This window comes from Hippopotamus amphibius, chromosome 3, assembly GCF_030028045.1.
Source record: "Hippopotamus amphibius kiboko isolate mHipAmp2 chromosome 3, mHipAmp2.hap2, whole genome shotgun sequence".
Taxonomy (NCBI): domain Eukaryota; kingdom Metazoa; phylum Chordata; class Mammalia; order Artiodactyla; family Hippopotamidae; genus Hippopotamus; species Hippopotamus amphibius.
The window spans coordinates 35,981,495-35,999,668 of NC_080188.1; the positions used below are offsets into that span (position 1 = coordinate 35,981,495).

General features: G+C 32.3%; 1 protein-coding gene across 3 annotated transcripts in view; it reads left to right on the plus strand.

The window, feature by feature from the left end:
* Positions 1-18,174, plus strand: part of ADGRL3 (adhesion G protein-coupled receptor L3) — a 415,454-nt gene that overhangs the window by 366,363 nt on the left and 30,917 nt on the right. For all 3 annotated transcript variants that reach the window (XM_057727606.1, XM_057727608.1, XM_057727607.1), the window contains 3 exons: positions 3,463-3,631; positions 11,446-11,571; positions 18,028-18,124. In XM_057727606.1, coding sequence (XP_057583589.1) covers positions 3,463-3,631; positions 11,446-11,571; positions 18,028-18,124 — 392 coding nt within the window. The remainder of the gene's footprint in view (positions 1-3,462; positions 3,632-11,445; positions 11,572-18,027; positions 18,125-18,174) is intronic.

Sequence of the window (18,174 nt, forward strand, 5' to 3'; positions counted from 1 at the left end):
TTTTTATCAGTGGTTCTCTTTGTTCAAAATGTATCACAGCTGGGGATGTGTTCCTAAGAGCTTTACTTGTGTATGCATAATATCAGAAACTATTGCCTCTGGCAAGAGGTAAGAGAAAAGAGGATACAGCTTTCTGTTTCTTTTCTGTCCTATCACAATTCGCTGAGCAGCAGCTATGTTTGTAAAAATATGATCCAAAATGCCCTCTAATTAATCTTTACTAATTTGGCACTTGGATCTCATTTTATCAGAATGATACTAAATGAATTAGTATATGTAAGTGATAATGAACAGGTGCTGTCTGTTTGCTCCTATTACTGCAAAAGATTATTCAAAATTTTTTCTCCGTGCACTATTGGAAAGAATTTTAAAGTAGTCGGGTTGATTATTTTCAAAGGACTGTAATGTTCAGATTTAACTCAGGTCAATCATCTGCATGTTAAAATTACTCAGAACTGTACTGTCCATAATTAAGTAATCTTACCTACTAATATTATAGAATAAGGAGACCTTTAGGTGACATGAAATCTGTCATTTTAAGTATGCCCCCAAGCCTTTTCCAGATTGCTCATAAGATTTCTCATTCTCTAGAGAAATGTGATCTCTTAGAAATAAATGTCTCTGTCAAGTCACAAGTAATATGAGCACATGATGAAAAAATGGAATTTTTTAGTCTCATAAGGGATATTGCAGTATTGTAAAATTGATTTTATTCCTCGTTATTTAAGTTCTCATGGTCATTTTAGGATTTACCTTCTAGATATAAAAGGAAGTTTATGATGCCTTTTAAGGAGGTGGGGGACAGAGGCCTTTGGGACCAGGAGAATATTTTTCATATGAATTCTTTGTCATAAAATGCTAATGTTGGTGTTCTTGTCTTTATGTCTATGCATTCTTTAGCTATGAGGATAACAGACCCTTCATCAAGTAAGAATGACCTGAATGGCTGATAAATTCCATTTATCAGTGTGGTCCCATGAACCAGCTGTCAGATCAGTACTGAAAAATCATTAGAGCTTCTGTCATTCACATTGAGGCAGAAGAGCAAACTGTGCAGGAAAATAATCAGGCATACAACTTCTATGCAGAATAAATGTGCTGCAGGTGTATTGCCAGAAAAATTCTGCTTCACCTCTTTCAATTGGATATCACCTGAATTTAGTGCCACAGTAATAGCAACTTCATGTGGTACAGACTTGTTTTGCTTTTAATAGCTTTCGCCTTTCATTGTGATGTGTTCCTCTGTGCTGCATATGTCCTCATTTCTGTTGTTCGTTTGGACATCATTCATCTAAAGTTATTTTGTGATTTAGTGTTATATCTTCAAATGATCTTATGGGTATGAAACTACCCAATTGCAAATGATACTAATGAATTTTTAGGTTAAATATCCAAAAGAGGGGAAAATACCTCCTACAAAAATTAAACCTTACGTATGCAAAATTATCTCTTTCAAATTCAACACATCCTTGATTGCTGATCTGATTGTTTATGCACATATCGTTTACATTTCTGAAACAAAGCTACAAGTCTGTACTAATATAATAAGAATAAACACAAATGTTAATATTTGAGCTTTTTTTTCTTTGTACATTTTAAAATTACATGTCCTGTAACCATAAACTTAAGATTGGCAACCTTTGGGTGACCTTGCTGTAGACTTTCAGTTTGTTCTTCTGGTGAAGAGTCCTTTGTTTTCATTTCCTCCAATACCATTTCACTTACTGCTTCATGCTCTTACTTAATTTTTTCTTTAGAAGTTGGGCTCATCGCTATTTTATATCATTAACACGGGCCCATCATGTGTTTTCTAGTGGATAATAGCTGACAAGTATTTTATCCTATCATTTTATTTGTAAATCTGAATAGCAGTTTTGCCTTAATTTAATGGTGACTCTTCCCATTTTTCCTTATTCCAATATCTGTAAAAAGCTGAGAGCTTTACCTTGAAAGTTCTCAAACTTCTGAATCTGCTTGCAAAATAAGATATTAATATCTAAGATGTTTTCTAATTCATACACGCAAACATGCACATACAGTGGCAAGCTTCCTGTAGGGATTCTTTATTCAAGAGTATTATTGTTTTAAATTAAGCATATTGAATTTAGTGGATGTTTACATCTGAAATATAGTGGCTGATGGTTGTAGAAGGAAAATGGTAAATATTTGCTATTAATTTTAATAAGACTTTAATAATATTTGACTACTTTGGGACATATCTTTCTTAAGACATAGTTCTTTCTAAAACATTTATTAAACCCAGCTTCAGATTGTAGTAAACATATGCGATTTTCCTCCTTCATTTTGCAAAGTTTCAATCCCTGTAAATATTTATTCCTTAGACAATGTAAATAGAGGATAGTAGTCTGCTGAAAAGAAATATTAGTTTACCATGTTCAGGAAGGTATACTGGGAAAGGAAAGGGTGGGCTCATAAGGGTATAGAGATCTAGACTGTTTTGATCCTATTCTATATACTTAGAGAGGAATTGAGAAGATTCCATTTTCAATTACTGAATTCCCATCTATTAGAAAGATTCATTTTATGTTGCTAGTAAATATGTAATACATAACTACAAATATATGGACTTTTGTCACCCATTTATTACTATTGTGAATGGCAGCTTGGAGGAAACTAAGGGAATGGAGTGAGAGTGAGAATTTGTCTTCCATTCTGGACTACTTTGTTCATATCTCTCCATCCCATTCTCAGCTTCATTTTCTCCCACAAGTTTACAGGCACTGCAAAGACATGAGGGTGTCCTGAGCCTCTGGGCTTCTTTTCAACAAAGCTGCCAAGTGCCCGATTTCCAAAGTCTAGTCCAACATAACCCAGAAGATAGCAATCCAAAGGCTGAAAGAGAAGATGGTGATCTAGAGGGGAAATTGTTTTTTCCCATCTACTATATCACACACTTGTTCTACTTAACTATATAATCAGACAAATAGAACTTTTAACATTTATACATGTGTTCCATATACAAGTTCCTTCTGTTTTTGTCAATAAACACTAAATTTTTTTATGGAAAAAGAGGAAATTTGGAAAAATGGGGTAAAAGATGAAACACTAACGGAAAGAGTCCAATCAAACAAACGTTATCATACCAATGAGACCAGTGGAGACTAACATAGCTTTACAGAATTTTCCCCCTTGCCATTAACCATAATTACATCTCCATATCATTTGCATATGTGCTGCAAATACGTAAATAATAGTACAAATCTGCTTTTGCTTAAATGAATTTCTGTGTTCATAACATTTTCATTCATGTATATCTCCTCAAGCTTGAAAACTTGTAAGTTCTCATTAAAATCTTAAAGTACTTATACCACCTGTCTTACATTTTCTGTCAATAAAAACTTACTGTAACATTTTTTTCAGTGTCAGTATTGTTGATATGACATGACTGTGTTAATTAAAGACAAATTATTTGATAACCCTTAATTTCTCTTCTCTCTGCAGGTCATGGGTTATAGGTGCAATAGCTCTTCTCTGCCTATTAGGATTGACCTGGGCCTTTGGACTTATGTATATTAATGAAAGCACAGTCATCATGGCGTATCTCTTCACCATTTTCAATTCTCTACAGGGAATGTTTATATTCATTTTCCATTGTGTCCTACAAAAGAAGGTAAGCTAGAATTCTCCATTCAAGAATAAATGGCATACATTCTATGACAGCAAAGCACCCATAACATAAATCATTCTTGATGTGTTTATCTCTAATATATTATATTATAGTAATGTAAATGTATTACTTCATTGATTTTATTTTTATAATAGTAAAGACAAAACAGACGTAAAATGCAAGCATAAAAGTTGGTAAATGTGTTTAACAGCAAAAAACAGAATCAAAATATTTGCACAAAAATTATATATATATTTTTTATTCTTATAGATTTGACCTTATAGCCTTTAATATTTTTATTGGTGGACACATGGAATTTGCATATTAGGAAGTAGATTTTCTAAGATGTTATGGAGGCATGGGGTACATGTATGTATAAATGTATACATATGTACATATATGACATGGTATAGGAAATATGTATTTTTCTTTTTTCAAAAAAACTAATTTGTATTGATATATTTTAGAAAATATAATTATCTAAACATTTATTTTTTAAATGAATGGTGGAAACTTAGTAAAGATCTCTGTATTTCTTTAAAAGCATCTTTTATAAAATCTATGATTTTAATGATTAGAATACAATATTTAATTTTTATATTTGTGTATTTTTAGGATTTTTCACATCTATAAGGACCTAAAATATTCATTTTCAAAGTTAAGTTTAGCAACTAAAGACTTATATTGCATTTTTTAAAAATCTCAAGATTGATTTTGTCATCCTATACTTTTTAACTCTATTAAAAATATGGTCTGATCACATAGACCCCTGAGCCAAGACCGGGTCCAAATCCTAGTTCCTCTACTTAAAGGCTTATGTGACTTTGGGCCATTTAATTAACCTTTATATGCCCCAGTTTCCTCATGTGTAAAATGGAGGTAATAAAAATAATTATGAGATATTGAGAGGTGGTTCTGAAAATGAAATGGCAAAATGTGAAATTTTTTTTCTAAGAAAGAAACAATAAGACCTAAAACTGTTCTTTGGAAAATAAAGAGTAAAGATATCCATCTCTACAATTTTTGGCTTGAGAGACTAATGGAACCTCAAATAAAAGTTTGAAAGGTGTCCACTTGTTGAGATGAGTCCAGTTTTATCCTGTTTCAGTTTTATGTGGCGGGCATAAAAATGTGTTGGCATGATCTTAAATACAAACTAGAATAGTAATGATGACTCAGGCCTGTAAATGTAAGTTACAGAAAAGAAAGGAGGTCATGATGTTAGAATGGGTGGGTTCTAATCTAACGGATTAAAATTAATTTAGAAAAGAAGTTGTCTTGGAATGGGTGAATCTTCCCAAATACTTAGTGTACGTATACCTCAAATTGCAGTCACTTAACCTAATAAATGTTTTTTTTTTTTTTTACTTATGGCCTGATTGAGGAGGGTTCCTCATAGAGGGACATGGCCAACCAAGAGAGAGGATCTTGTATGAAAAGTCTGGAAGTGGTTCACATCACTTCTACTCACCTTCCATCAGATAGGACACTATCGACAGTACTACCTAAACTGCAAGGAAGACTGGAAAACAGAGTCTACCTTTTGTACCCAGGAAGATGAGGAATTGGGTATTACAAACAGCTAGCAGTCTACCACACTCGATGAGTATAGAGTAGGAGGAGACGTGAATGATGAGTAAGAAAAGAAACGGAAGGAAAAAAGTGTCTGAGGAGAAGAATGAAAGATAATACCTAAATTAAAGATAAGGGGCAAAAGTCTAGAAGTAGACACTGTCAGTATTATAAAATACTTCAGAGAAGTTAGAAAGAGTATGCACTTGGAAAAATTTCTAGATTTTGGTAGGAAAAAAGCTGTAACTGATTGTGAAGAGAAATATGTAGAAAGATGGGAGCAAAATCAGAAGACTGAGGGAAATGGTAGCATTTGTCCATGTCAGTAAGGGAATATTGGACCATCATAGTTATACTAACATCTTCAAATATAGCGAACCAGATTTATCAATTATTTTATGTATTAGCTGGAAATTGGACTAACAAATTTTTCAATTTTAAAGTGAATATTGAAATTTTCTACAGAATAGAAAAGATTTTTGTGCTTTATGCATGAATTATTTTGATTGTGATTATTTTTTATTAGCCAGTACCTATTAGAATTTTCCCAATTATTATTTTTATTGTTAGATACATGTCAATGTTTTGATATCCAGGTAGAGATACCAAACCTCAGGATCCAAAAACAAGTCTAGAATTTTTAATATATTGAACATATTTAACAAGTGAAATTTTTGAAAATATATGTCATCAAGCTCAATTTTGTGATTCATTAGAACAAAGTTCAGCAAACTCTAGCTTGTGGGCCAGATTTGTCCAGCTGCCTTTAATTTTTACAGTCAGTCAGCCAAGAATGTTTTTTGCATTTTCAAGTGGATACATTTAAAATTTAAAATAAGTACATACATGGCATTGTTCATTTTGCCTCTTGGTTCACAAAGCCTGAAATGTTGACTGTCTGGCCCTTCCTGAAAAAAAGTGCCAGGCCCTGATTCAGAAGCTTGCTTTTATGATTTATAATAACTAGTAATAAGCATATTTTCTTTCACCCATTCTGTGTTTTGAATTTTTCAATTCTGGTGGCATTTTTATTGGGTGTCAAGAACATGGGCCAACATCAGAGAATATAGAGGACATTGAATTATCATTCACCTTTTTTTGCTTAAAAAAAATCTAGAGACTTCTCTTTGATATTGCAGAAATAGTCTTAGGAGATTTCTCTTTTATTCCTTTTTTTAAAAATTGAGATATAATTGAGATATAACATTGTGTAAGTTTAAGGTATACAATGTATTGATTTGATACATGTATTTAATGTGAAATAATTACTACCATAGTGTTAATAGCTAATACTTCTATCATCTAACATCTTTTTTGTGGTTAGAACACTTAAGATCTTCTCTCTTAGCAACTTCCAAGTATATAATACAGGATTGTTAACTAAAATCACCATCACGTACCTTAGATCTCTAGAACTTGCTCATCTTACGGCTAGAAGTTTGTACCCTTTGACCAACATTTCCCCATTTCCCCACCCCTCAACCTCTGGTAACCATCAACTTAATCTGTTTCTATGAGTTTGGCATTTTTAGATTCCTCTTATAAGAGATACCTTACAGCATTCATCTTTCTCTGTCTGACTTACTTCACTTAGATAATGCCCTCAAGGTCCATCCAACATTGTTGCAAATAGCAAGATTTCCTTCTTTCTTGTGGCTGAATAATATTCCTAGATATATGTAACACATCTTCTTTATCCTTAATTCACTGACGGACACTTAGGTTGTTTCCATATCTTGGCTATTGTGAATATTGCTGCAATGAATATGGGAGCACAGACATCTCTTCAAGATCCTGATTTCATTTCCTTTGGATATATACCCAGAAGTGGGATTGCTGAATCATATGGTAGTTCTTTTTTCAATTCTGTGAGGAACTTCCATACAGTTTTCCATAATAGTTGTACTTATTTACATTCCCACTAACAGTTCACAGGGCTCTCTTTTCTCCATATACTCACCAATGCTTATCTCTTATCTTCTTGATGCTAGTTATTCTAACAGATGTGAAGTGATATCTCATTGTGATTTTGATTTGCATTTTTCTAATTACTTATATGTTGAGCATCCTTTCATATTAGCCATTTGTATGTCTTCTTAGGAAAAAAAGTCTAATTCATTTCTTTTGTCCATTTTTTATTGGATTGTTTTGAGTTTTTTTGCTTCTGAGTTGTATGAGCTCTTTATGTAGTTTTGGAATTAAACCCTTATCAGATATATGATTTGCAAATATTTTCTTCCATCCTGTAGATTGCCAATAAATTCTGTTGTTTCTTTTGCTGTGCAGAAGCTTTTTAACTTGATGTAGTATCACTTATTACTTTTGCTTTTGTTGCTTATGCTTTCGATATCAAAAAATTATTGTCAAGACCAATGTTCAGGAGTTTTCCTCTATGTTTTCTTCTAGGAGTTTTGTGGTTTCAGGTCTTATCTTTAAGTCTTTAATCCATTTTGAGTTAAATGTTGTGGGTGGCATAAGATAGGGGTTCAATTTCATTCTTCTGCATGTGGTTATCCAGTTTTCCTAACACCATTTATTAAAGAGATTGTCTTTTCCGCATTAATTATTGATGACTCCCTTGTCAGATATTAGTTGACCACATATGCAAGAGTTTATTTCTAGGCTCTCAATCTGTTCCATTGTCTATGTGTCTATTAGGCCAGCACCATACTCTTTTGATTACTGTAGCTTTGTAGTATATTGTGAAATCAGGAAACACGATGCCTCCATCTTTGTTCTTTCTCAGGATTGCTTTGACTATTTGGGGTCTTTGGTGGTTCTGTACAAATTTTAGGATTGCTTTTTTTACATCTGTGAAAAGTATCATTGGAATCTTTATAGAGATTGTATTGAATCCATATACAGTATTGGGTCTTACAGATGTTTTAACAATCTTATTTCTTATGGGAGGGTTTTCTTAAGCCATCTGACTTAATTGCAATACTATGCCCATCTAATATAGTTGCTCTTATGTTTGATTAGAGAAATATGAAATATTCCATTTTTGAAATACATTGCTTTATATGATTATTTGTTGATTGATCAACTCATTGACAAAAGTCAAACTTTGAGTTGTTAGTCCTTTTCTGAGTGTGGGTTGTATATTTGTGTCACCATAGTCTCTACTGGTGACATTAAAGTTGTCACTTTTTCCTTTGTTGTGTACTCAATTATGTGATACATCTTAGAGGGTTTCATAATTATTTTATTTCTGATTAGAGAGTATAAAAGAAATATTCCATCTGTCAGGTGTAATTTCTTTCCTAGTTTTATATATTCTAGAACAACTTCATGTTGAAATAATAAGATACCATATCTGATTGGGATAAGATGGAGTATCACAGAAAATAGTGGCTTAGAATTCACAAACGATTGAATGGTCAAATATATTTTATTGTAATCTAAAGAGAAATATCTTGGGATTTCCTTGGTGGTCCAGTGGCTAAGACGCCGCACTCCCAATGCATTAGGCCCGGGTTTGATCCCTCATGCTGCTACTAAGACTTTGCATGCTGCCACTAAGGGTTTGCATGCTGCCAATAAGGATCCCACATGCTGCAACTAAGACCTGATGCAGCCAAATAAATAAATAAAAAATATATATTTAAAAAAAACACTAATCTAAAGAGAAATAGCTCATGGACATGGCCCATGTTATTTTGCTTTCTTCTTTTTAAAACACGTGCTTACCACTTCAAATCTAATCATAGAAAAATAAAATCTCTAATGATTCAGTAAGTAAGTAATGTACCTAAATGTGGGACTTGGCATCACTAGATATCTTGATTTACTGGTTGTTGTATAATCAATTCAGAACATTTAACCTTTGCTGGTAAATGTAAATAGTCCATGATGAATTCCTATGGCTTATACAATATTGCTGCCTTTGTAAGTAACAGGAATAGAATGGAATGGAATGGAATGGAACTGGTTCTTTCTCTCCTTTCTGGAATGGAATGGAACTGGTTCTTTTTCTCTCCTTTCTCTCTCCCCCAAAATATTTGTTTAGATTTAAATCACTTCATTACAAAACACTTCCTCTTCTAAGAAGAAAATCTCACTTGTTGAGTATGTTAGGAAAAACAAAATGGGATGTAGGTTATGGTGAAAGTTTAGATTCTTGGAGATGCTTCATAAATTCAGTACAAATTACTAAACTGTAATTGATAGTGCTTACCTTTGGTTGAAGATTATTTTAAGCTTCCTCAAATTCTAATTAAACGTTTGTCCTTATTTTCTCCAGAGATAGAGAAGGAGATAATCTAATAATTACTTTAATAATATATAATGCCTTGTGTTGGTCTTATACCAATATTAGAAATGTGACATCTTAGTAAGAGCTTTCTGATCAGAGCACCCATAAGATTTGGATTTTTTCACATAAGGCACATTGCTTAGCTTTTTCAGTCTTTCAGTTTACTTTCATTGCTTAACCTTTTCAGAGTATTCTTATCTTTAAAATGTAGGTAATAATTGTTTCCCAGAATCATTCTGAGGGAGGTGTCTAGCATAGTTCCTAGCAAATAGTGATTAAAAAGTAGAAGCTTCTTCATCTTACCCTCCCCAAACTCACACATATCTTGGACACACACAAGTGGACACAAACTTAGTACTTTTAAATGTGAATTGGCTTGTAAATAGTGAATACAAATAATTATTTCTAATTATTGATAAATGTAGCAGAGAAGAGGTTGGTTGGAAAACATCGATATAATTTAAATATATTAAAGAATATGTAGTTTTAGCATTACAAATCAGAGAAAGGCTTCAAAGGTTAGCACATCATGCCTCTCTCTTTTGCTCACACTGAATGCCTTTTTTCTCTTATCTATCCTTTCTTTCAATTTAATCCCCTAAACCAACAAATTCCAACCTATCTTTTTGAAGATAGGTTGAAGAAGTCCTCTTCTCTGAGAAGCCTTCTTTGGCCTCCCTACTTACTTCCAATTAGGCTCTCCTCCTCCATGCTTTGATTCACATGACTGTATCATTTTTCCTATTATATGGTAAGGATTTAATGAATGTGAGTTCTTCAAACAAATCTGAATATAGTCCACCTCTAATTTAGCTATATCTTTGATAGAATGAACTTTGATATGTTAAGATATAATGTTCAATTTCAAATACTAATTTTAATGTATCATTCATACTCCTTTTTTGATTCTGAATAACACTTCTCAAAAAAGCATGTTTTTATAACTTTGTTTTAAATAATATTACATTGTCACAAATTAAAATCAATAAAGTGCTACGAATAACATATATGCAGTGTTATTTCATGATAAATGTAAATTTGTGAATGTAAAACCAGTAAGTTATCCTAGAATGTGTTTTTAGTAGTTGGCAATTATTTTTCTTGATGTTACTAGTAGAGGTATGATGTAGAACAGTTACTGTTTATTTTTATGTGTCTTGTTTGATTAAATAGGCAGTAATAAAATTTTTAAATAAACATGATCAAAGTTTTCTCCTTGATATATTTTCCTGTTTGAAAAAACATCAGCTAAAAAAAGTTTATCTCCTTTTTATCCTGTAATTTTTATACTACAACAAGGATTAATAATGTAATCACAGTGCTGTATTGAAAAGTAATCATATTTCTCTGTAATTATTGAATAGAACTATTTTGAGGGAATAAATTTTTAAAATTTTGAGAATATCGTATATTCCCAAGTAGCAAATTTGATCTCTTTTAAGAGAAATAAACTTCAGAGAAATATAAAAATTTAAAAAAATGCTTAGCCCAACACATTCTTTATTTTCTGTTGTCTTTAAAAATTCTCTCTCCTCTCTTTCTCCCTCTCCTTTCTCCATTCCCTCTTCTAACTTCCTCACTAGACCTCTGCCTAACAAACAATACAACTGTTCTATGAGGAAGTTAGAGAGAAGAGGGAATGGAGAAAGGGTTAGATAGGCTACTTCATATCAAATCTATGAAGCTAAAAATAGTGTCTTGAAGAGTTAAGTTTTGTTTTTTCAACTAAGAGATTATATCATAGTGTGATTGGACATATGTGTCTTTGTGTGTTTTAAAAGGCTCCAAATATGCAAAATTTCAGTCTTGACAGTATGAATATTATTTTATATTGTCAAAAATATATAAAATATATGCTGAACAGACTTTCTTATATCTGTAGGGCAAAAAAACTTTTTATATTAATTATCTAAAAATAAAACTCACATACATTTTGTATTTCCCATCTGAAATGAATTACTTGCTAACAGAAGTTAATATTTTTGGCTAGGTACGAAAAGAGTATGGGAAATGCCTGCGAACGCATTGCTGTAGTGGCAAAAGTACAGAGAGTTCCATCGGCTCAGGGAAAACATCTGGTTCTCGAACTCCTGGGCGCTACTCCACAGGCTCACAGGTAAACAATATTTGTTAACTAAAATGAAATATGTCTTACCTATATTCTGTTATGAGTTGCTGTCCTTTCTTGATGAGATCTATTTTCTATCCCAAGTATTTAACACATCAAATGTGTTGTTGTTTTTATTTTAGTGTGTCTCAAGTGAGAATGGTTATGACAGAAATTTAAGAAACCAAATTGCAAAAAAAAAATGAAGTTTAGGGTCTAAGTTCGTATAATAATTCATGATTTCAAATTGTTTCTAGTTGAATGGGTGTAGAAGGTAAGGAAAGGAATTTGACATTTCACCCAAAATTCTAAGAAAGTAATATTTTACATAGATATGATTCTTGATTCTTGAGTTAATTACTTCTCTTAACTAGTGTAGTAATTATCATATACTGAAATATTTACTTATTAAATGTTATATTTAATAAAAGCAGTTATAACTCATACCATATTGTATGCTGGTAAGTTGAAGGGCAGTTCAGGGAGTGAAGAATACCATAAGAGCATCATTGACTTAACTGGTCTAAGTGCTACTCGCATCAGTCCAGCATTAAATATAGTAGCTGCATCATCCCTCACCAAGGAAATCTTAAACTTATAGGTGACCTGTCTGCCATTTTTCCCAGGCCACAATGTCAATCCAAAGATTATTACATAGTAAGTTCAGCAATTCTAGGATGGCTAAAATGAGCAAGTCAAATAAAAGACATATGTGGGTCATGCATGAATGAGTTTGGGTTCCGACTAGCATACCAATATTTTTAAGATTGTATGGTTCAGTGGGAAACACAATCATTTTTCCAGTGTTGTTAATTGAAGTTTTCTGAAGAAGACTTGAATTTAAATTCCTAAATAAAGTTATAAGGCAATAACTTCTTTTTTTAACTCTATTAGCTCAACTTATAAATCTTTTTTTAATTTGGTAATTTTATACATAAAATAAAAAAGATCACTTCGTTTATTCTTTGACTAATTCCCAATCGGCTTGTAAATTTAATAGGTTAAATTCATCTAAACAACTCCATTCAGATGCTTAGAAAATTAAATGTCCTTGTAACCTTTAAATATCATTTACAAATCTAATATATCTGATTCTCTCAAACACATTCACTGTCAGACTGGATTGTTGTACACACCTAACTAGCACTTGAAAAACTCTTATAAACCAAAGATAATGAACAGTGTTCTTAGAAATAAACACTTTCCTCACACTAAAGGAGTTCTCTTTTATCTTACAAATGAAACCATATATCTAATATCAATCTAATATTTCCAACTAAAAAATTTAAAACTAACATATATGTCAAACTTATCAGACTATCTCAATATTTAACAACCACAAATTATCATAATGATCATGAAACATTCCTACATATAATATGCAATTATTAATGGTTTGAATTTATTTTATTATTTCTATGCCTTACTGAGGTTGCAAAGTTGTAAATTAGGAGAAACAAATGTACCAAGTTAGGTGGGCTGAGATTTCTTAGTCTAGGACTACTGAATTTGTCAATTAAGAATCTGAAGTTTCACATAAGAGTAGGGGGATACCTGGATGATGCTTCCAGCCTAACCTCCTTGTAATCCATCCCTTTATTTTCAACCCGATAATTCTTACCTATCTTTTTCGTAACAACATTCCCACAACTTTTAAATTGCCGAGATTCTGTATGTCATTTAACTTGATTTGTTTCTGCACACTTTTCATAAAACCGTGTCCATTATCCTGTAGTCATTTTATTGACGTATGCCCTTAATGAAGCAATCATATTTTGGAGCTTGATTTATTATGTTAGAACAGAGTTGTGCAGTGTTTAGCATTACTTCTAAGCTAAAAGATGGGGCAATGCAGCTTAGTAGAATAACCATAAACTTGGTGGGTAGACCTTGGTTTGAATTCTAGCCTTGCCATGTACCTACCAGCTGTGACACAAAACAAGTTATTAAATCTCACTGAACCTCAGATTTTTCATAAGTGAAGTGGTTTCTGATTTCTTATGTTGTTAGGAAGATTGAGCTTATGTAAACAAAATGCAACATAGTGTACCTGCTCAATAAATTGGAGCAGGTACCACTTAACTAGTATCAGTATTGCAGACTATAGTTTCAGATATATATTTCAAAGCTGTGTTATTTTTTCACTTGTATAGTTATAACATCACAATTCTAATATTGGGGAAAAACCCTCACATTGTTCTATTATCCTTAATATAATACTAATTCTGATTAACTATGACAATCCAATCCTACATAAAGTGATAGTTACTTAAATCTAGTCTAAGTAAAAATAATAAATGTTTCATAATAACTGTGAACTTCCATGAGCAAAGTCTAAAACACTCATGAATATTAGGTAAAATTTTGGGACTATAGATACCTTTTTCCACATCAGAGAACTTCTAAAATAGCAGTCATTACATTTTTTGTTGAGAAGCATTGAGTTTCTCTTGTAATGCCAAGCAGTCTTGTAAGCACTGATGATAAAATGTTTAAAAGACAGATAACTTCCCCCATGATCTGCAGCTTTCATTCTGATTGTAAAAGGCAGAAAATTTATTAACAAACAAATAAAGCGACAGAGAATATCAGATTATGAGAGCTGGTGGATAACCAAATATGGTAATGTGATATAGAAGATCCATTTGGATTCAGTGCTGGCAAAGACTGGGGAAATGACAGGAAGGAAGTTTAGGGAAAGAGAATTCCAGGTGAGAGAACATCAAATAGAAAGCCCTCTAGAAGGGTGATAGCTTGCAACTTTGCTAATAATAAGAGTGTCATTGGCTAAAGTGGTGAAAGAGTGAATGGGAGATGAAGTCAAAGAAAGCTAGAGATGGATCCTTAGGTATTTGTAAGAGTATGGGGGTTCACATTTTATTTTGGTTATTTTAGAAAGGTAATGGGATCATTTAGAAAAGGCAGTGACAGGAAATCATCCATGTGTAATAAAGTTCATGTGGCTACTATGTAGATAATGAAAGGGTGTGACTGGAAAGACTAAAAATTAAAAATCTTCTCCACCTGATGATACCCTGGTGCTAATCACTTATAAGGTTGCTAATATCCATAATCACACAAACATATATTCACAGAGATGTGTATAAGATTGGTATGTGTGTGTGTATTTATAAAAACTATGAGCTGAAGTATTGTCCTTTCCACTTTGACCTTCCATTATTTGTTCTGTCATTTATCTTTCATTTGTTTTATTGACTTTGTAGATGTATTTACTTTTGTTATATAATATTTGAAACATAAAAGAATATTGCAGCATATATTAAATTGTGAAGCACAGCATAATAAGATCAATACCTGTGAACTCACCATCCAACTTAGAAAACAGAATATTTTCCATATGTTTTTCCCTTGTTGAAAACTCTCCCTAACCAATCCTTATGCCTCCCTACCACAGACAAGTACTAACTTTTGTTCTTCATTTCCTTGACTTTCTAATAGTTTCTTCACCTCTAAAAAAGATGTTGTTTACTTCACTTTTTAAAAATCTTTCTTTAAAATGATATCTTATTATATGTAGTCTTCTGTGACTTGCTTTGTTCATGGCCATATTCTAAGGCTCGTCGTGGTTTATTCCATGAACATTTACGTGTTGGCTCTGTGACACATACTGTATACTTTTCCTCTACCTGCAATACTTTACCCTTTTCTCCATTTCCTTTTCAACTATTATTTGGTATAATGTAGTGAGTTGTTAATCTCCTAGATAGGGAGCCAGATGATTGGATTCAAATATTGGTTATGCCACTTATTAGGTCTGTGATATTGGACGTATTAGCCTCTAAACCTCAATTTTGTAATGAATAAGAGAGCACCTACCTCAGGGAATTCTTGGGAGATTTCAGTGAGTGAATACATGCAAAGTACCTAGCATAGAACCCAGAACATAGAAAGAATTAATTGAAATATTTAAATATTATATTTATAATACATATTTTATATATACACACATATAATAATGACTATGTACCAGGAATTATTTCAGGTGTGTGATACATCAATGAAGAGAAAAAGACAAAATTTTTCTTTTTCTTTTTTTCTTTTGGCTACACCATGTGGCTTGTGGGATCTTAGGTCCCCGACCTGGGATTGAACCTGGACCCTCGGCAGTAAAAACATGGAATCCTAATCACTCAGCAGCCAGGGAATTCCCCAGATTTCTGTTTTTCTAGAGCCTCAAACCTACTGCAGACATTGGACATTAATTATTGGACATCAAATATAAATATAAGAAATAACTACATTATAATAATATGTCATATTGTAGAATATAGTAATGCTTTGGGGGCAGAAATTGTAGCGTTGTGTGGGTGCAATACAGTTCTAAATAGGGTGATCAAGTTAGGTCTCTTTCAGGAACAAAAGTTGAAGAGATGAAAGAGTTATCCATACCACTGTCTGGGGAAGGAGCACTCCAAGCAGAAGAAATAATCATGCAAAACCTAAGGCAGAATTGTGCTTGGCGTGTTAAGGAATGGCAGGGGAACAGGTGTGGCTAGCCCAGGTAGAGGAGATTAATGAAAATAATAATAGAAGATAATACGGGCAGCTCAAATAAATGTCACCTAACAATGATCATAATCCCATCAACTCTCAGTTGAGATGTCACTCCTTCAGTGCAGTGTTCTCAGATTTCCTAGACGAGGACATATCCTCTTGTTACGTGCACTTAAAAGTTATTTTAGTTATGTAGTATAAAAAACATTAACAAAAGCACACAAAATAAGTGTATGGCACGGTGATTTATTACTCTTCCCCAGATCAAATATTAGAATATTGGGAGTACCTCGGAACCCCTTTGAACCCTTCTCAATCCCTCACCTCTAAACATAATCACTATCTTAACTTTTAACAGTACTTTGTTTTGCCTGTGTTTGATACTTATCCACATGAAATCATTTGGTACGTATTCTTGTATGTTTTTCTCCTTTCCTTGGACATCTTTGTTGCTTCAAGAGGCTATGTAGCTCTTTGATTTTCATTGCTATGTGTAATTCTATAATTTACTCATTCATGCTACCATTGATAGTCATTTGGGTTGTTCACAGTTTTCAGCTATAATAAGTAATGCTTCTGTGGAGATTTGTGGGCACATTGTACCTTTGCATTTATTTTTCTTAATTTACATTTGATTAATCTGTCACTTACTAGTCTAGCAGCTCTGTGAAGGCAAAGATGTTTGTGTTTGCCCTTCCCCTTTATATTTCCTAGATTAGTATTTGGCGCGTGGTAGAGGGTAATTAATATTTTTAACTAGTTAACTAGTAAAATAAATGTGAGAGATTTGTTCCCAGTATTTCAGCTTGAAGTTTTGAACTATTTTTCAATAGAAATATTTTTCAAGTGCAGGGTTTACCACACCAGTTTTCTTATTGTACTTTTATTAGTTTTGCTTTGTATATATGTGAGTGTATTTGCTGACCTATATAACAATATAGACAATATTTCCAAAGGATAAACATGTCCCAAGATTCATAAAAATAGTTGTCTAATATTTTAAGATGAGGTACTCCTATTATTCAAGGAGCTAAAATATATTTGGAACATAACCCACTTGTGAGCTTGGTTTCACTATCATTACTAGTAATAGTTCTTATAACTTTTTCATCCTTGGAAAAGCTTCTGAAAATATTGTGTTTCCTCCTCACAAGATTGTTAATACTTTTTTTGATCCGTAACTCAAATAAAACAGCAAAACAAAAAACCAGAAAAAAAGTCCCACCCACCATGGAAAAATATTACACTGCTTTCTTGAATTATGAGACACTTAGAAAATTGAATTTGAGAATATATATAATAATGTAAGAAATTTTAGTTCCCTATAAAACTTTGTACTGTCTAGAAATGAACAAAGATGAATTGACTTTCATCTCCTTCAAAAGAAAGAAAAGTCAAGATAGTATGTAACCTGTAAAATTAAATTGGTCTTCTTACAAAATTTATGGAAAACAAGTTTAGAAGCATTTTAATAATACTCTATGTTCTTTTCTTACCAAACTATTTCTTCTTGCAAGATTCTGAATTCCTAAAATATCTTAATAAAACTTACAAAGTAATGCATATTTAAATACCCCATTCCCATAAAAGTTACAATGAAAATAATTTGTTTTACCTTAGAAATTAAAATTATTAAATTCTATCTAGAGTACACTTCTGTGTATCTTCATGTTTAAATTGGTGTAGTATATTACATTTATTCCTTTTAAATAGATATAATTATTTCTGGCATAGGCATTTAAGTAAACACTTAATGAGAACAAATTATTATCATTAATTTAGTTCCTGATGTTTTCATGCTACTCTACTACAAGCATGTAGAAGTTGTATATTTGCCAGATGTCAGAAATATAAACCTTATATAAATATAATATAAACAAGAAAGAGTGATCTGTGTGAAAATTCACTGTGTGGTGAGTTCATTTCCTTTTCTCCTTTTCCCTCATCTAGAGCCGAATTCGTAGAATGTGGAATGACACAGTCCGAAAGCAGTCAGAGTCCTCCTTCATTACTGGAGATATAAACAGTTCAGCATCACTTAACAGAGGTAATTAGAAATAATTTTTCATATTTACCCTTTTGTGATTACTTTAAGAA